This window comes from Ursus americanus, chromosome 10 (genome assembly GCF_024610735.1).
Source record: "Ursus americanus isolate L20-20 chromosome 10, mUrsAme1.1.p, whole genome shotgun sequence".
Classification (NCBI taxonomy): Eukaryota; Metazoa; Chordata; class Mammalia; order Carnivora; family Ursidae; genus Ursus; species Ursus americanus.
In genome coordinates, this window is record NC_142136.1 from 12,020,253 (window position 1) to 12,041,002 (window position 20,750).

A 20,750-nucleotide genomic window follows, 5' to 3' on the forward strand; every position below is an offset into this window, starting at 1 on the left:
GGCTCACCAGTTCTGAGACACTGTCTCATTTGGAACCCTGAGTGATCTTACAGTTGAATAAAAGAATCCCCATTTTAAAATCTCAACTGCCCATTCACTCAACAAACATTTATGTTGTGCCAGATGTTCTGCTGGGTGTTGGAAAAGCAAAGATGGGCAGCATAGTCCTTGGGTCTCGAGTCTGGTAGGAGACGTGGGTGGTGGGAGCAGCTCTGCAGTCAGGTGGGTGGCCTGGTGCATGAGGGAGTCACAAGTCCCCATGTGCTGGAGGGCGGAAGAAGGGCAGAGAGTCCGGAAAAGTCATTAGAGCTGCTCAGCCAGGGTCTTTGGTTCTGCTGAGGAGCTTGGGCTCTATTCTGGTGGCATTGAGGAGTCATGGAAAGGATTTATCCTGAGGCCTGATGCTAGCAGATGAAAATTTTAGAGAGATGACTGGCAGAGAACGGGTAAGAGGGACATAGAGGGGAGGTGGGCATGAGAGTGTGGGTGCCACACTGTGGTGCACACAGGAGCCCTGTACATCAGTCATTGTCGTGGGGACGTCCAGCAAAGAAAGTCACTGATGTCACACGGGGTGGCACTGTTGAGTGAACAGAGAAGGACGGTGCTGGATCGGAGCCTGGGTAGCTTGCAGGGGCTGGTGAGGAAGAGCTGTGAGGTATAGGCGGCCCCAGCATGGTTTTAATAGGCTCCTTGAGAGTTTGTTGTAAAATCCCTCCAGAAACCTAAATGGGATTCCTTCTCTAGACCCTGTCGTGTCCCATGCCTTGTCCATTTTCTTAATTATTAGTGAATTCGACATTGAGAGTTCTCAGGAAACTGAAAATGAGATCTTCTGTTGTTAATAGAACATTGTAGGTCAGTCGCCAAGACTTGATCTCTGCAAGGAGATGTGGGAAACGCCCAGTTTCCAGCCTGGCTTGGGACTGAATCCTCCCAAAGCAAGTCATCTGCTCGAATCAAATGCGTCTCCCAGACATTTGGAAAGGTTCCATTATGCTGTGCTCAATAAGTCACAGTAAAGTCCCCGGAGTTTCTTGTAGTAATGTTTCATGCACAGACAAATGCAACCAAGGCTGGTGTCCAGCATATGATATAAAGGGGCCTAACTCCACAGACACGTGAGGTTCCCTGCAGTTTGGCGCAGGCCTAGGACAAAAGGAAGGAGGTGTTGAGAGCTCCCTGTCTAACCAGGGAGTAGTTGAAAATCCAAGATAACTTTAGAACATTGAAGTGGACTCTGTCCATTTGGCCCAGTTGAGCACAATATAAATTCTACCCAGGGCTTACTTGCTTAGTAAAGGAGATGGGCCAGGCTGAGGGACGCCAGCCTGAAGAGCTGTCTTCCCTCCACCGCCTGGGCTTTGATTTCTGGCGACATCCACTTCCCTCCCCTCACTGAGTGCTGGCCCCCTCCTACCACACCCCAAGGTTGTCCTTCTCCTGGAAGATCAAAGTACTCTTTCTCTGCAAATGCATCAAGCCCTCAAAGGTCCGAAGGCATAGTTCTACTATGTGAATTAAAACAAACACAAAAATGAACACACGTACAGGGTGCTTTGTATAGAATTACAAACAGGGTAGGGGTTGACTGCTAAGCAGAGAGAGTCCACATTTTTGCCTAAGAGTAGATGGGAGCTGACCCAGGCCCAGAGACCTGGTGGCCTTCCCTGTCAGCAGGTCATCTATCAGAGTGAGTCTTGGGCCCTCTTCTTGGACCTCAGGCCATCCGCAAGCCTCCAAGCCCATCTCAGAGGTGAGACGGCACCTCGGAAATTTCCCTCACTCTTCGACATCCTGCAGCCACGTGCTTAACTGACCAGTTACCGCCTCTCAAAGACCTTCTTCACCTGTTTTCTCTCAGTGTCTCAGCTGATGCACAATGGCCTCACCTCTCTTCAGAGCTGTTGTGCTTAGAACACTAGAGGAGCCGTCTCTTCCTGTTTCCAGGCCTGCACTCCCTTCTGGGCTGCCTGTGATGTTTGTTTTTCTGTCTGAGGGAGGACACTCCCAGCCCTATGCTCCTTTGAACAGGAGAGATGGGGAGACAGTGTGTGGCGGATGCATGCAGCTGGCTCACGTGGCAGCCCACCCACTTCTCTGGGATCCTGTCTCTAGCTCATTGTTCATATGGCCCCAGGGGAAGGGTGGGCCTTTTGTTTCAGTCTCTTAATTAAAATCTTATAAAGTAGGGTATTTTAAACAGCAGCGGCTATGCATGCTTCCCACCAAGAATTAAGAGGGTTGTTTTATTATAGTTTTAATGCCCATTCTAAAGTGATTAATAAAAAGTCCCATATCCATACCATATGGGTTGAGAGGGTTAGAACAGTAAAGAAACAATGACACAAAAGCACGTCTCTTGTTACCACTCACCCTACATTTATTTAAGTCTACAAAGTGACTCTTTCCTTCCTCAAATCCAACGATTCCTTTCCTAAAAAAATAAATAGGGTAATCAACTAAAGCAGACCTAGTATTCAACTTATTTTTTTGGATGTCTTTTAGTTTCTCTCAAAGTGCCTCATAGCACTCAGATAATAAGCCATTTGAGAGAGATAGACTTAGAATTCCATGTTCACAGAACTGTGGAATTTTTAAATTACACAGGAAGCCTGAAGATCCTTAGAAAACTCTGTTTTATAGATGTGGAAACTTAAAACTTTCCCTCAAGATCACACAGCTAATTAGAGACCACGCTCAGATGAGAACTCAGGTTTCCTGGCTCTCTGTTCAAACCCCTTTCCAATATCAGTTCTCAGATTCTTCCATAGGAAGTCAAATTAAATTATTCACCTCACATTTCTTGTGGTTTGAAACATGAGCCTCTCAGTATCCCAGCTTCAGTGGGGTCAGGGTGGCGGGTTGGCCCGCACTGATGGAGAGAAGACAGAGCCAGGTTGGGGTCAGGAATTCCATTCGTAGAGAGGGATTCCAAGTTGAAGATGAAGACCAGGGTTGTAGCAGGCCATCAGGGGAACAGCTGTGAGTGATAAAGAAGAGGGTCAGGAAGTGCCAGGAAGCCCCAGGGCTGTCCCAGGTGAGGAGACCTGCTGTATAGTACGTCTGTCTGTCCCTTCAGGTGACCCCACCGTCCTGCCTGCCTGGGCCAAGCACCCTGGGCTATGGCTCATAGCCGTTGAAGTGACCCCAGTCTTTGGGGGGAGTCATTTCAACCAAGAAAGAAAAAAGTCTTTAAAATAAAAGAGCATCTATTTGAAATTTGTCCTTCCAAATTAGACTTGGAGATACTTACAAGTTCTGTTTCTATTCAGGTCTGGGGGCAACTCTGAACTCCTTCAACTCATTGCATTAAAAAAAAAAAAAAAAAAAAAAAAGGTCTCCTGAAGATTGACCTGGGCTCTCACATGTCCTTGGATCATCTTCTGAGCATTTGGGCGAGGACTTCACCCCTTTCTCTTCCTGTAGCAGTTCTAAATTTTTCTTTTCAGTAACTCCTGACATTTTTTGGAATTTCTTGTAAGACTCCTGTCCATACTTGGCCAAGGTAATTAAGGATCTCTTTGTGTCAAAGACTACCAGCATTTAACCTAAGTAACAGTAACTGACTGAAAATAATTTAGACTATTGTAGTAGCTAGAAGAGGGCTTTTATTTTTATTTAAAAAAATGTTATTTATTTATTTGAGAGCAAGAGAGACAGAGAGAGAGTGGGGAGAGGAACAGAGGGAGAGGGACAAGCGGACTCTGCACTGAGTGTGGAGCTGGACGTGGGGCTGGATCTCACGACCCAGAGATCATGACCTGAGTCAAAATCAAGAGTCAGATCATCAACCAACTGAGCCACCCAGTCGCCCCTAGGGCTTTTATTTTTAAATTGTGCTTTGGACTATGAGGTTTCTATTCAGAGTGGTTGTTGGAGATGCTAGCTGCATTTATATTTAAGTTGCAGATCTTATCACACTTCACAGTGTGAAATGTTTCTTCCCTCCCCCCTTCCAAGTGTGGAAAGCTACTTAGAGAATGCTGCCACTAAACTTTCTTAGTAGAATGGAAATAATTTATTTCCAAACATAGGAATGGGAATGATATTCTTTGAATGTCCACCTTGATGTAGATTTTATATAAAGTGGGTACAGACCCATTTTTTTTAGCAGGAGTATGATTTTAACTGATAGAAAAATAGAAGAGAATATCACAACCATGAAAAAGAAAATTAAGTCCACTTTTGAGGAGAGCTTTAGTGTTCATTGAGTATAAATCTCCAGGTATTGATTGGGACTCTGTTACAAGCCAGATTAATAAAACTGCAAAAATTCAATGTGAATCGATTTGGCATACAATAGACTATTACCCAAATATGACTTTTAATAAACAAATCTATGGAGAAATTAAAATAGAGCCTTCACTCATGCTGTAGTCTTCAAGGGAAGACTTCAGTTTTCATAATGGACCAGAGAACAATTTGTAATAACAGAAAAAAATTATATACAAGTAATGGATGATTATTGGTAGAGTCCTATTTCTATCTCCATTGACTATTTTATTCATTCATTCTTGAAACATTTATTGAGTACTTAGCACAGAGATACAGATAGGAGGCTATGTCTCCTGCTCTCGGAGGAGTCCACAGTCTGATAGGAGAAAGTGGGATGTGTGCCTGCAAGATAGTTTTGGATAATGGAGTCACAGATTGACGAGCTGCTATCAGACAGGACCTCATGGGCCATGGTTTATAAAGTCTGGGATCAGATCTTAGCTTTGCAAGTCCAGAAACCGAATTTGTTCAGTGCGACCAGAGTTGTTTTGGGCTCAGAGAACTGACTTGTAGCAGACAACCGCACAAGAGAACTAACCAAATGCCATTTAATAATGAGCCTTGAGAATTAGAATTAAAAAGCAGATCAGAATACATTCATTGGCTGTGTCAGCTCTCTCTCCTTAGCAAAGTCTAAATGGGAATCACATTATAAACAAGTGAATTGGTGAGGCTGGACTCAGCAAGGAGTGGGAAGACCTTGGGACCTGAGGACATCAAGTGGTGGCTCCTCATTGGTGCCAAGTCCAATGTTAATGGTGCCCCGGTGGCCCAGCCAATAGATTCCAACTTTTCCTTTTAAGTGGGGATAAAGACACTGATGAAATTGCTCTGCTTATGCAAGACCTGTTCTTTCTGTTCGCTCATTCTTTCCCCAGATGAGTTAAAACCATTGATTAGGCTATAGGTTGGTGGGGTTTTTCATTCTTCAGTGTTTTTTAGTTCAAGTTTAATTAGAGTTCTGGGCAGTTTTTCCTTTGGCATAGGATGTATTTGTAGTTCTAGGATTTAATGGGTCTCTTTTGTGTGTCCAAAGAGCTAATCTAATTCATTATGTTTTGATTCTGCTCTTTTAACTCTCAAGTTTCTGCCCGCTTTGTACTGAATACAACTTGTACTATCCCGTACAATCTTCTTGATGTCCTTTTCTCCTCCCTGTTGGGTTTAGATTCCCTTCCTCTTTCCTCTCATATCAGCGTGTGCTTCTGTGCCCCTTTCTCTCATATTCTTCTGTAGTACTCATAGCACTCTAATACTTTATTTCCTCCTCTTCCTCTGTCATCAGACTATAAGCTTTATAGGTACAGCAAGTACACTTTATCATACTTGGTGTCTCCAGCTGCTAGTTCTGTGTCTGGTGGTAGTAAGTAGTGACTCAGTAAAGGATGGATGGATGGATAGATGGATGAAATGATACTTACGCTGAGCCCTAAAATGATCAGTACAATGTTTTGGGGGAAGAGAAGACATTGATATTCACTCCTAAAGTCCAACAGACATCTTTCTCTATCTTACCTGTCCACTCTTCGGACACTGACCAATGTCCTAGGAAAGGTGAATGTGGAAACCAGATTGCAGCTTCGCGTGTCCCCTTGATGCTTCTGCCCTAACTCTATATTGTGATTAGTATTTGAAAACATTTTCATGAAAACAGCAGTATTCTTCAGTATGTTAATTAGGACATGGTCCTATCTCTTAACTGTTACAGTTATTTATTGCTGATAACAAACCACTCCAAAGCCTAGTAATTTAGGGCAATAATTTATCATTTCTCACAATTCTGAAATCTGATCAAGGCTCAGTTAGGTAGTTCCGCTTGACTTGCTATCTGCAGGGTCTGGAATGCTTCCTCACGTATATCATGGTACTTCTACCAGTTTGGCTAAAACCAGCTGTGGGCTGACGGGGCATCTTTCTGTATCTGGCCTTTCCATATGGCTAGTTTGGCCTTACTCACAGCATAGTGGTCTCAGGTAGTAAAACTTTTAATGTGGTGGTTGTCTTCCAGGAAGGAAGAACAGAGCTACTAGTTTGCTAAGTTTGGAACTGGCAGAATGCCACTTCCACTTCATTGGATTGGTCAAAGCCAGCCTAGATTCAAGGAGAGGGAAATCGTCTCTACCTTTTGGTGTGAGGAACAGCATGCATGTATAGGGAAGGATAGCAGCCATCTATCTAAAAGAGATCATCTAAAACATCCAATTTTGTATACAATAAGAAATAGACATAAAAATAACATTTAAGCTAGATATGTACTACAGAAGTATGTCTCAGTTAAGTGAACGGTTTTTAAGAAATGCATTAAATTTATTTGGATGAAGTCTCTGAGGGAGCAAAGGGCTCTTGTCAGAAAACTAAGCTTTGTCAAAATCAGAGCTAGTACTTGATCGGTAATGGACTCAAACCTAGTACTCTGGTACTGGTGGGTAGTAAATAAACACATAGACAATTGGTTTAATTATGCCCAGTGCTCTCTTATCTGTTAAAGGTCAGGTCTCTCTAGAATGATTAAAGTTGTTTTCTTTATAAAGTGAGAGAATAATGGCACTCTGATCTGCAAGAATCAGAAAGATCCATATCCTATTTCTCTCACCTTAGAGGCATTTGGAAAAGTGTCACATAATTAAAGTTTCTTGAGTTGGTAATTCTGCCGGGAGAATGCTGTAGTAAATTTTTTCTTTTGACTAGTGCTGTGATGGGAAATGGGCTGGAAATGCCTCTAATAGTCTCATTTCTTGACCTGAGCATTTCCTGAATATTTCTTTTAAAGTATAATAATTAGTTTCAAAAATCTTGATAGACCCAAATACATCAAGATGGGTAGGGCTGTAGAGTGAATCCTTCTTTGAAGCATACACAGTTTCTTGAACAATTCCCCTTTTCTTATATTATTCCTGATTTTTAATAGTTTTGACAACCTCTTAGAATCACTTGTTACTCGGAAACTTTTAAAAAATAGATTATGCCTCTTCAGTGCTTGTTGTCACATACCTCTATGGTATTTCATGGGAAGAGGTGAGAAATAAGGGTCACCATTTGTGATATTTGTAAAGAAACCAAGAGCAAGGGTTACAAAGACCTCTTAGAGGCTGAATGAATTAGTAATTCACCCATGAAGGACTTCAGTGGAGAATGGAGTTCCTTCTTTCCCTTCCCTCAGAATAAGGGGACTTATTCTAAAAACAGGGTTTAAGATTACTTTCAAAGATTGGCACTATGCAAAAATCAGTAAAATAGGTGAAGGAAGCACAACATTGAGAAAACAGGGGCAGGAAATAAAATTAAATTATATATAAAATATATGCGGTGAAGTTTTCTACCTGTGCTGGAGGGGAGGGATCACAGATTTGGCCTAAAGTTTCCTCCAACCAAAGGAAGAAGAAAAACATTTGGGACAAATGCTGGGAGATCCCAGCTTAAATAGCCACGAAGAGCTACGACAGGGTAGATTCTCTTAGCAAAATGTTTTCATGTATGCTGTTTTTGTAACTATGATCTGTTAATAGTATCCAAGGATTACAGTCCTCAGGAGAAAAAATCTAGAACATTTCTTTCTGAAGCCTGAGGTTCAGTTTCCCCATATTGACAAAACAGTACCTCCCAAATAACCCTAATTAGGGTGGATGTGCTACTGCCTGAAGTCATGAGGCATTTTATTATTTAAAATAAGTATTAATCCTCTTGAAACATGAAAACAGTTCTAGTGTTAAGGAGGGGTGGTAGCATTCACAGTTCATAGATCTATTCAACAGCTATTGATGGAGCACCTTCTGCTTGTCTGGTTACTGGGCTGGTTAGGCACTGGGGATGTGTCAGTGAACAAGAACAGAGACAAAAGGCAACTAAGAGATGAATGTGAAGTAGAAAAAACACTCCCAAAACTTATATGGAGTCCCAGAAGACCCCAAGGAGCCAAAGAAATCCTGAGAAAGAAGAACGAAGCAGAAGGCATCACACACCCTGTTTCAAGCTCTACTTATAAAGCTGTAGTCATCAAAATCCTATGGTACCAGCATAAAAACAGACGCATAGGCCGATGGAACAGAATCTAGAGCCCCAAATAAACCCAAGTGTATACAACTAATATTTAACAAAGGAGCCAAGAATACTGAATGGAGAAGAGAAAATAAATGGTGCTGGGATAATTGGCTGCTCCCAAGTGAAAGAATGAAGCTGGACCCATGTCTTACAATACTCACGAAATGAACTCAAAATGGATTAAAGACTTATATGTAAGACCTGAAATCATGAAACTCCAAGAAGAAAACATTGGAATAAAGCTCCTTAACATGAGTCTTGGTAATGATTTGGGGGGGGGTATGGTACTTTGAAAAGCAACAAAATAAAAAGTAAACAATTGTGACCACACTAGACTCAAAAGCTTCAGCAAAGCAAAAGAAACCATCAATAAAGTGAAGAAGAGACAACCGATTGAATGGGAAAAAATGTTTGCAAACCATATATCCAGGGGTTAATATCCAAAATACATGAAGAACTCATGCAACTCAATAACAAAAAAACAAATAACCCACATTGAAAAGGACAAAGGATGGGAGCAGACATTTTTTCCAAAGAAGGTGTACAAAAAGCCAACAAGTACATGAAAAGATGTTCAGCATCACTAATCATTAGGGAAATGCAAATTAGAATCACAATAAGATACCAGCTCCTGTCTGCTAGAATGGGTGTCATCCAAAAGATAAGAGAGAACAAAAATAAGTAAATAAAGCTATTGGCGTAACATGTTAAGAAAGAAAAAAAAAAAAGACAAGCGATAACAGATGCTGTCATGGATGTGGAGAAAAGGGAACCCTTGTGCATTGTTGGTAGGATTGTAATTTAGTAAAGTCACTATGGAAAAGAGTATGGAGGATCCTCAAAAAATTAAAAGTAGAACTACTGTATGACCCCCAATAATCCCATTTCTGGGACTATATCCAAAGGAAATGAAAACAATTCAAAAAGATATCCGAACCCCAGTGTTTATAGCAGCATTATTTACGGGAGCCAAGACATGGAAACAACTAAAGTGTCCATTGATAGATGAATGGATAAAGAAGTTGTGGTATATATTTACAACAGAATAATATTAAGCCATTAGAAATGAGGAAATTCTACCATTTGCAACAACATGATGGACCTTGCCGGCATTTTGCTAAGTGAGATAAGCCAGACAGAGAAAGATAAATACTGTGTGATCTCACTTATATGTGGAATAAAACAAAACAAGACAGAAGTCATAGAAAAAGAGATCAGACTTGTGGTTACCAGAGGTGGAGGGTAGGGGGAGAAAGAATTGGAGAATGGGAGTCAGAAGGTCCAAACTTCCATTTGTAAGATAAATAAGCACTAGGGGTGTGATGTACTGCATGATGACTACTGTGAATATGGCTGAATGATATATGGGAAAGTTCTTAAGACAGTAAATCCTAGGAGATTTCAAGGATCACAAGGAGAAAGGTCTTTTTCCCTTTCCCTTTTCTTTTTACCGTATATGGGAAAATGAACGTTAGCCGAACCTGTCGTAGTCCTCATTTCACAACAGATGTAAAGCAAACCATTATGCTGTATGCCTTAAACATTATGCTGTATGCCTTAAACATTATGCTGTATGCCCCTGACCCAGAAAGAAGGAGGAGCCATTGCCGCGCACAGGACTTTGAACTTACTGGTGCCCAAAGGGATCTGTTGTGCATGACCCAAGGAGGAAGAAGCAGAGGGCTGGCAGAGACCGAAGTGATGTGTCCCTGTGAGGCCCCGCTGCACCCCGAGGCTGACTGGCGCCTTTCCATCTCGGAGTAACCAAACCCTCTGCTTTCCTCCACAGACAGCCACTCTGAGGCGACAGGGCCGGTACATGTGCTCCACGGTTCCTGCAGACGCGCAAGAGGAAGCACAGAGCTTATTTGTTACGGAGGTAATGTGCTTTTCTACATTAATTTACACGTTATTTTAAAAGCCATTTTTTGCTAACACGCCCCCTTCTTTAAACTTCGATGATATTTTCAAGAAAGTGTCAAAGATGTAATTACACTTTTATAGTGGAAGTTAAAACAGGAGAATAATATGGGGTTTTCAGAGTCTGAAGCTTAGACAGAAATGTCAATGGGTCATTTCTGATGGCTGTTTAAAACATGAATTCTACAGAACTTACAGGTGTAGAATAGGGGTAACTCTTATGAACTCACTGGGAATCTTTGGTGGAGGCTTTGATATTGAGATTATTTTCAGCTGAGACTTAGCATACATTTATGTATTTGTTTACTTCATTTATATGTTTGTACACGTAACTTATTTTCAAGACTAGTTCAATACTCATGAAGTGCCAGATGATAATGAGTGGGGCCTCACTATCTCTGATCAATGTATGATTATTGTCACTCTTGTTTGAACAAATAATGATTATCTTGTTAAAGAGGAGAGAGAAGTTACTGCATTTAGACTGCTCCCCCCCCAACCCCGGCCTTGGGGTGTTTGTTTCTTCTTCCAGGTGCTTTTAGATAACATGAACTAATTAGGTCTTTTAATTTTGTTTCTTGAAGTGCTCTTTCATTTAAAAATAAGGCATTTTTATCCCTATTTTTCTAGTTGCTTTTTAGATGATACGTATGCCCATCAGTAAGTTTGCCCACCCCAGGGAAGTTATGCTTTTAAAAGTGAAGACCAATTAAAATAACAAGATCATGGTCACAATATTTAGTTTCCACTGAGATTTTCGAAAAATTAAATATGTGTTTAAAATTGTAAAAGTAATGATCTTTCATCCTTCTGAAAAGAACTTCTTGTCTTTCTTCCTTGCTACGATATTAGTAAAATTAATTCCGGACAAAGAGAGCCAGATATGTTTATATAGTCTTAAATGTTTATTTTAAAACAGGACGTAGACAAACTGTGATGGACCCACAGGCAACGTCTGGCCTGCAGCCTGTTTTTGTAAATAAAGTTTTATTGCAGCACAGCCACACGCCTTCGTTACTGTGACTATTTTCACATTATAACTCAGAGTTGAGTGTTTGCCGCAGCAACCACGTGACCCTCACAGCTGAAAGTACTTACGATCTGGCCTTTTGCAGAAAGAATTTTGTTGACCTGCTATTTTAAAACATGGAGCAACTTACTGATTACTAATTCAGTTCTCCCAATTGCTTAAGAAATACGATTTTGGAGGGACGACTCTCCATTCAGTTCTTCAGTCACCGCCTGTTGAGCAGTAACAGCTTCGAGCTATGCTGCCAGAGCAGCAGGACTCAGGCCTCTTGGGACCCTGCCACTAGGGTGGAGTGAAACAGCACTTCCTCTCCATCCTCTGGTCCAGCCGAGAATGACCTAATGGCTTTCTTTCTAAAACAACTTCAAAAACCTTTCAGTATTAACTTCAAAATATTATTGAATTTCGCAAGTTTGAAAGGTCAGTCATGAAATCAGCCAGTGGGATCCCTGTCTTTCTAGAGTTACAGTTCTCTGGATGCTGATTTCTGATGTAACCCCTCATCTCCCAGACTTTTCTACATCCCCGGAGGGGTGGGGTTGCTCGCTTTATTCTATGCTTCAGCCTTAGAAGCTAGCTGTGCACTGTCAACAAGGGCATAGTAAATGAATGACTCTCTGGCTACCTGTGTTTAACTGCTTAACTGTGTTTCGTATAGTTTCTTATAATGTAAAATATTGAAACATGACAATTATCTTTCTTACCCATTTTACCTAAGATATTAAGAATCTGGGCACTCAGGTGTTGCATTCATAAATGCACTGATTGTATACAAGTGTGTGCTTATTTGTTTATTGTTTAGCTGGGCAGGTACGTGTCATATTTCAGAGGAGGTTTAACGTCCTGCTGGAGACTTTGGTGGTATGATTTTAGTTGCCGAGCTTGTTCAGAAAGCTGAACAGAGAATAGGAGCACGTGCACAAGCCTGTGTCACACCTGGTCAGACTTGACCTGTCTGGGCTAAGGGACCTAGAGAGAATAGTGGGAAAACCCAAACCTGCAGGTAATTCTGAAATCACACTTGGTTTGGAATGTAATTTTGAGTGTGGATGTCCGATGTTCTTAATGTGAAAATGCTTTGAAGGTATTTTAGGAAAGCATTTACAAGAATGAAATAGTATTTAAAAACATTTATTACTATCTGGCAAAGAGATTGAAAAGTTGTTCAGCTCCCCCATCCACCTCTCCTCCTAACCCTTCTCTGCTTTCAAAACGATAACAAAAATCTTACACTGCCCGCCCTTCACGACCTTGCCTGTAGAGTGCTTAGCATAGAGTCTGGCACGAGAGAGGCACTCGATATTGTCGTTGTAGTTATATTCATGACTTTGGTGTGGAGGGGAGTTTGCTTCAGAAGGCCTTTGGGCATGAGCTGTGAAACCGATAAGGTCGGCCATCTAAACGATGAAGTGAAGTACGCAGAACAGAGACGTTGGTCATGATGTGGATCACAGCCAGAGTCAAGTCAGCTAGGTAAGACGTCAGTACGTGGCAGTGCCTCTTCACTTACTTATTTCACTCACTCATGCAGCGTTTTTCTGCACGCAAGTTTACATACGTGTAGCCAAGAGCTGACTGTACAGAAAATCAGTTAAGCTGATGGTAACTTAATTGAACGCTTCCCCTATTGATTTTGACTCATTCATATTTGAAGTTCTGGCGGATGCGGCCTTATAATCTTTGGAGTCTGCACGCTGCTTAGTGGATCATCCTGGGCAGATGAGTGAAAGACACCGTGCTGGTCCATTGAGTCTGTTGGGTAGTAAGGTAGTTTAATGCAATGTAGGGGACGTAGAAGCTTACTTTTTCCCCCCAGGGTTTCTTCCAGCTGGTGTAGGAATTAAATTGATATGAGAAATATTAACAGGAGGGAAAAAACCCAAAATTTTATTATGTGCACATGGAGGTCCAATAATGAAACTGAAACCCCAAGAAATGCCCAAGGCAGGCAGTTTTTATACATTTTAGACAAAAAGACAATAAATTTGTGAGGAATTGACAGGGTAAAGAAGACAGGTGTTTGGGAGCTTTAATTAGTAAGGAACTGTAAGGTAGTAGATGAGAAAAAAATGATGAGGCTTATTTCTGTAGCTTTCTCAACTCTAAAGTCTCTTCCTCTGGTGATAAGGATTGTTTTTACTTCTTAGTACAGAGAGTAATTTTCATATGGGAGATTTGTTTCCGGCTTTCAGGGACAGAGGAGGGTCTTGGTGTCTTTGGGCAGGTTGATGCCCAAGTAGCTTCAGGTCAAACCCTGGGCGCTACAGCAGCGGGTAGGTTGGCGTCATGGTAGAAGGTAAAGCTCCCTACTTTGGTTCGTGCGTGTAGGTGCGCATACAAGGTGACATTGCGATGCCACTGTGAACTGGACTCTGAATCTTTTCTCCTAATAACCTCACTATGGTCCTTACAAATGGAAGGAAAAACCGACGGCAGATTTATAGTATACTTCAGAACAGAGCAAGTTGTAACGTTAGTAAACACCATGAAAGGTCTTTAGGTTCGCACTTTCCATCCACTTTCTCCTTCTAGTCGAGGGCACATGACTTTTTAAGAACCAAGGGCTTTGAAGGCAGAAGCAGTGCACTGTTTGTTATGTAAGTGCAGAACTGAGGTGAAGTTTGCCCCCTTGTAAAATCTGCTCTCTGATCGTGAATGACGGTAGCTTAAAGTGACCCCGTTCCCAGGGGTAATGTTTTAGTGATTTTTTTAAGCTTTACAGGAACCTCTGATGGTGGAATTTCAGGCACGAGAGGGTGGAGGTGAAAGCATTTTTTTTTTTTTTTTGATGTTTGTGTGGATGTGCATTCATAAACCTTCCCAAACGTTCTCCAGAAGCCATCACATTATCTTTTTTCTTTTCATCTTATGCTTCTATTTTTTATCCCCCCCCATAGTGCATCAAAACCTATAACTCTGACTGGCATCTTGTGAACTATAAATTTGAAGATTACTCAGGAGAGTTTCGACAGCTTCCAAAGTGAGTAAATGGTCAGACCACACAAGGTGGGGTTATACACATGGGCAACAATTTTTTGCACTTGAAATGCTTAGGGAGGTATGTAACTTCATATGCGATCAGAGTAATTGGACAAAATATTTCTAGATGGTTCATATGTATATGGAATAGCTGTTATTTCCAGGGTATTTGATAATAGGACTCAAACCTAGCACTCTCGGCTTGGTAAGTGGTAAAAACACATGGATGGCTTAGTTATGGCCAGTGGTTCTTTTCAGGATACCACTGATAAAACATAACAGGTAAAGTACTTTCTGTGAGAAATAGAAGACAAAGAAAATACAAATGCTACAGTGTGTTTTATCTTTGAAAGAATATTTTGAAGAGACATAACAAGCATTTTATACTGAATAAATTTTATGTTAAAAAAAAGTAAATCAAAGAGCAGACATTTCCCCAGACTATTTTCTTTACCTTCTTTAAAGTATTAGCACGTTTTGAATACACCAAAAATAAGTGTGTTTGTATTGATTAGTGGTTATTAAAGTGAACCATGGGTAGGTAGGTCTTGCCTTGAGAGGTTATGTTACCAAATGGTACATCCTGAATGACGCAGTTGGTAAATTTAGGTGTAGCTGATTATGAAAATCAAAATCAAATAGTGATGGGTTGTATTTCCAAAGTAACCATCGCCAATGAAAATTTTACCTATAATGGAGACCCTGTTAATACATTTTTCTCTGTTTTGTGGCATCTGTGAGATTGAACCGTTGAAACTCTTCTCAGTGGACCTAGCTGTTTGTTTTTCCTTTTCGTGTAGTTCAGCCACTCCTTAGGAGTGTTCAGCCAACTTCCCAGATTGACTCTTTTTGAACCTCAGCTTAAAACACTCCCTTTCAGCATTATCTTCTCCAGATGCCTATGCTCCTTTGTTCTATATTTACCCAATACTTATTTGGGGATTTTTAAGTCCATTTGATTGGATTAGCCTATCTCCAACTCATAGTCTGGTTCATACTATTCTCCTGGCTATCACAGAGCTGGACTGTGAGATGTAGTGAACTTACTGGATGGGATACTTTTACCACTGGTCGATTTCACCTTGGCATTAATAATTTTCCAGTTGTGTGGTAAGAAAGACAGGGAGGTTTCTAACAGTGATTAAGAACATAGATTCTGTTTGCCTGCATCCTCTGCTCACTGTGCCCTCTGTGAGCCTCAGTCTTCTCATCTATTAAATGGTCTTGACACCAGCCCCCACCATCTAAAGGACTGAAGGAGATAATACACGTGAAGCCCAGTGCTTCGAACATACTGTTTAGTAAATGCTGTCCACTGTTGTTAACACGGTCATCGTCGAGACCGTGCCTCCCACTCTAAAGGCCACAACCCCATTTTCTCTTTTCTCTTACAAATTTCATTTGAAAAGTTACTACACTGTGGTGCCTGGGTGGCTCAGTCAGTTAAGCATCTGACTCTTGATTTTTGGCTCAGGTCATGATCTCAGGGTTGTGAGATTGAGCCCCAAGGCGGGCCCTGCACTCAGCACAGAGTCTGCTTGAGATTCTCCCTCTGCCCCTTCCCCCACTCATGCCCCCTCTCTCTCTCAAATAAATAAAATAAATCTTAAAAAAAATTATTTTACCAAGTCTTTATTTATTAATACACTTTCCCCCTTTCTTTTTTTTTAAGTAGGCTCCATGGAGCCCAACATGGGGCTTGAACCCATGAGCTGAGATCAAGAGTTGGACACTCAATCAACTGAACCACCCAGGCACCCCTACACTTTCCCATTTTTAATATATCTATGCCAGCTCTTCTGCTTGGCTTTTAGGGGCTCTCTAACTCTTGGGTCAGCCACTTTGCGGAGCAGTAGTGCCGATTGTCTTTATTCTTCAGCTGAGTGGGCCAGCTTTGGATTTGTTAGATGTTGGTTCCTCTGATAGGGGAAGAAACACATGGATTATAAAACTGATTTCTTTTTTCTCTTTATAGCAAAGTGGCCAAGTTGGATAAACTTCCAGTTCATGTCTATGAAGTCGATGAAGAAGTTGACAAAGATGAGGTAGGTGATCACTTGCAGATTTAAAAATTGATTTAGTTTACAGATTTGCAGGATTGGTTGGAAAATTACCAACATTTAGCCAAAAGAGGAATTGGAATGTTTCTTGAAACAGGGGAAGAATTTTTTTTTAAATGTATTGTTGGATTGATTGAAGTTAGTTCTCCCTTTCAACTTGACTGCCTAGCAGTACAGGTTCTTCCTGTCTTGTTTATTTGTTCTGAGATCATTTTCAAAGGCCTGGATAAGATTTGGCTACATTGTTAAAAAATATCAAGATTACTCAGACCTTAAGTTTAGGTTGTTTTTCAACAGGATATCTTGAGACAAACTGGCCAGCAGTAGACTTTTGATAGGCTGGTGATGGGTAGTAAGGAGGGCACGTATTGCATGGTGCACTGGGTGTTATACGCAACTGATGAATCATCGAACTTTACATCAGAAACCAGGGATGTACTGTATGGTGATTAACATAATATAATAAAAAAAAATTAAATAAAATAATTGGCTCTTTCTTCAGTAATGGCTTTGAATGAAACACATGGTACTAAGAAGCTTTTCTTTTTCTGTCTTTTCTTTAAACAAGCCCACTTCCCCTACTCTTGGAGAAGTGCATAAAGAGAGCTGGGCATTAAGGTGACTGAGCAAGTGAAACCTAATAAAAAGTCAGTGTAACCGGTTTCTGAATTTCTCCTTCTCCCCTATTCAACTTTAGATGCCTCATTGTGAGTTGGGGGCGGGGGAAGGGTTTATTTATTTAATTATTTATTGTCAGCTAAACCATAATACCGGCCATTCAAGAATGTTAAAATGTCCATGGTAGCAAATTATTTTAGAAACTACTTCTAAAATAATTCTGGGAAGAGTTAAGTGGTCATCCAAAACAAAAAGATATTTAAAAAAGACTTGGTGCTGATTATTAGTAAGAGGAGAACCAATTGAAGTAATGCACGTAAGGACCCACAACAAACTGTAAGATCCTAGACAGGTAAGTTATTTCTCTTATTGCTAATAATAACAGTAAAACCACCAATATTAATACTGAAATGGTCTAAAACAGAACATAAGATGTGTTTTTCTGCAACTGTCTACTTGATTATGCAAGAAAGATCATTATTAGAGACTAGTCTTCGGAAGTGTGAGTCAGGTAACGTGACTCCATGTGGCCCTCTCTTCTCACTGAATGCACTGATGTGTCCAGCGGACACTGCCTTAGAGGGGCAAGGAGGCCACAAAGGAGCCACACGAATGAGAGCGTGGAGGGCCCTGGGCCAGGGTGCAGCAGATTGGCCACACTGTGTATGTGTGTGTGGACACATGTCATCTGTCTGTCCGTCTGATGTACAAGTGTATGCCTGACGTATTTTCAGCGCAGCCGGCGGCCCCGTGCTCACCTCTCTACACTGGAGCCCACAGCTGGAGTCAGAACCTGCAGCAGAGAGTTTCTTTGTTTTTCTGGCTGTGTCCCTGCACTTTTCTGACTCCTGTCCTCTCTGCTGTCTCTGTGCCTTCGTGTTTGTCTTTCCTTCCGTGCTGCTGCCCCGTCCCTTTCTTTCATCCCTCCTTTCTCTGGTGCCTCTCATTTCCTTCCTTTCTTCATTCACCTTCCCGTGAACCGAGTCTCTGGGAAGATTTCCAGGAATTTGCTTTTGTCCTCCAATTATAGGGGAGTATAATTTGAAAACATTTTTCATGAAACCAGGCAAGACCTTACAACCTGAGCGGTCAAGTATGGTATGTACTTTCTGTGGCTCATTAAACACTTAAAAATAAAAATTTGGACTGAAACTAGCTTTGCCTTTAAATGGGCTAGAGCATTTTCAGGAATTTAGGCTTCTCCCTCTCTTTTACTGCCAAATAGACTCCAGAGTGACTCGCGGCAGATGGTGACTCCAGGGAAGGGGCAGGATGGGGCCACCTGGCACCAGTGGAATGATTTTCCCTTTGACCAAACTCACAGCCAGTAAGATTAGTAGTAATGGGAGCTCAACTGTGGTTTGCCTTCTCTCCTAGGATGCTGCCTCCCTCGGCTCTCAGAAGGGCGGGATCACCAAGCACGGGTGGCTGTACAAAGGCAACGTGAACAGTGCGATAAGCGTGACCATGAGGGTAAGGCGGCCCATCACCCTGCATCCCCCTCTCATTAAACCCTCTCTGCTATAGGTCTTGGGAATAATGCTCTAAATGAATGGGTATGCTGTTCTTCCTGACAAAAGTGACACTGTCGGTTAGTAAGATGCCTCCCTGGTGATGGATCCCCATTGGTACCGTCCCCCTTCCCCCCACTTCCCCTGCTTCACCCCCCGACCATCAGCATGATGAGACCATCATTGGGCTGGTGTGAAGGTACAGTCGCCGACATGGGCTTTCTTCGCTGTGTCCACTGCAAGAGAGGATCTCATCACCCAGGGGCTAAATCTAATCACTTTGGGGATGTCTACTGTGACAAGGTCAGGAAAGGCAAAACTTGAGGTCTAAAGGGAAAACTGTTGAATTGGAAGGGGGTTGCAAAGAGAAGAGCAAAACCAGTATAAAAAGCCATTCAGGAGAGAAGGAGAACCAGAGAAAGACCAGGATAAATAATAAAGAGGAGAAATAATGGAAGGGAGATAGGATGGACAGGGAGATAAAAAAGAGTTCAGGGGGAATGCTGATCATCATAATCCTGAGGCTGGAAAATCATTCAGTGTCACGAGGCAGAGAAAAGTTCCTGTTCTGTGTGAGCAAGAAACCCTGGGGATTTGAGAAAGTTTCCATCCTTCTGTGCTGCATCCCAAATTGGAACTCATTGCACTGCTTTTGGGTGGTTATGTAAAAATATCAAATTCTGTGGGTGAGAAAAATGACCCATGCATGTTAAGTGAACCACTGCCTCAGAATTTAAATGAACTGAAATTATTAAATGTGATGGAGAGTCTTAACTCACCATTACCTGGGGCGTTGGCCAGAACTGGATTTGTTTTGGAGAGAATAGAAGTGCTTTTTACATATGTATACAGCTGTGAGTTATAGGTAGACATTGTGACTCTTTTCATTTTGAAACAATAGCTGTGTGTGTATTCTTCTCTCAGTCATTTAAAAGACGGTTTTTCCACCTGCTTCAACTCGGTGATGGATCCTACAATTTGAATTTTTATAAAGATGAAAAGATCTCCAAAGAACCCAAAGGATCAATATTTCTGGATTCCTGTATGGGCGTGGTTCAGGTAAATATGAATAGGGTTCTGTCGTCAAGTTTTCTCATCTGTAAGAGTGCCATCTGTGAATGAGCAGATTTAAGCAAACACTTCCAAGAGTGGCAGTATTTGGGGTGGAAATAGACTAGCTGACTGTCAGGTGAGTAAAGCCTTGTTTTTCCTCATGGTGGAAGCTGGCACATAAAGCCAGCAGAGTTCTGTTGTATTGGGCCTAGCACCCTGGTGTGTGAGTTCCTGTGTTTGAGATATGGCTCAGCCGCTTGACAGCTGTGTAACCTTGGACAGGCTGTTACCAAAAGTTTCTTCATATGCGAAATGTGTGTAATGATCATGTTTCCTTAATAGGGTCCACTGAGAGGTCTGGATGAATTGATTTGGAAATATCCAGAACAGTTCTGAGCCTCTCACTACAATCATAGTACCAGTAGCAGGGTAGTCAAAAGACTGGGTTTCAGATCCAGACTGAGTTCAAATCCCTGCCCTACCACTTACTAGTTGTATAACCTTGGAGACATCATTGATCCTCTCTGTCCCTCAGTTTCCTCATTTGTTAAATAGGGGTAATTGTCAAATATGGTTACTGAGAGGATTAATTAATGTATGTAAAGAGTGTGGAGCAGTGCTGGTACGTGGTAAGAATTCAGCCAATATTGGATATTTTTGATATCATAGTGCTATTGCAGTTTTAGAGTTATTCTTTTTTTTTTAATTTTGTTTATTTATTTGAGAGAGAGAGAATGAGTGAGCATGAGTGGGGGGAAGAGCAGAGGGAGAGGGAGAAGCAGGCTCCCCGATGAGCAGGGAGCCAGATGTGGGACTCCATCCCAGGACCCTGGGATCATGACCTGAGCTGAAGTCAGACACTTAACCAACTGAGCCACTCAGGCGTCCCCATTGTAGAGTCATTCTTAAAAATTATTTTTAATCATGCATAATATACTCATAACATACTCATATTATTTAAAAAATCAGACTGTACAGATAAACTGGAGGTCCCTTTTGATCCCCATCTCTCCCTTTCCCAGAGAGCTGCTGTTACCAGTTTGATGTAGGTCCTTCCATACCTTCACAGAATTGTCTTTCAAAGCAAGTTGCCAGTTTCCCGATCTGCCCATCCATCCACCCACTCCCCTGCCACTTTCCAGGAAGATCTAAGGCAGTAACATACAAGGATCCGTAAAACACAGGATCGCGTGAATTTAAAGTGGGTTTGAAAGCAGGAAGGTGAGCAAGGAGTCTGGGTAGGGAGGAGATGAAGAGGAATTA

The 20,750-nt window shown here is 41.6% G+C and overlaps 1 protein-coding gene across 22 annotated transcripts in view; it reads left to right on the top strand.

Annotated features, from left to right (window-relative positions):
* The window catches only part of DOCK9 (dedicator of cytokinesis 9), a 294,889-nt gene that overhangs the window by 134,497 nt on the left and 139,642 nt on the right, over nt 1-20,750 (top strand). For all 22 annotated transcript variants that reach the window (XM_087865020.1, XM_087865025.1, XM_087865027.1 and 19 more), the window contains exons 3-7: nt 10,106-10,195; nt 14,164-14,246; nt 16,221-16,290; nt 18,301-18,396; nt 19,359-19,493. In XM_087865020.1, the coding sequence (XP_087721146.1) occupies nt 10,106-10,195; nt 14,164-14,246; nt 16,221-16,290; nt 18,301-18,396; nt 19,359-19,493 (474 nt within the window). The remainder of the gene's footprint in view (nt 1-10,105; nt 10,196-14,163; nt 14,247-16,220; nt 16,291-18,300; nt 18,397-19,358; nt 19,494-20,750) is intronic.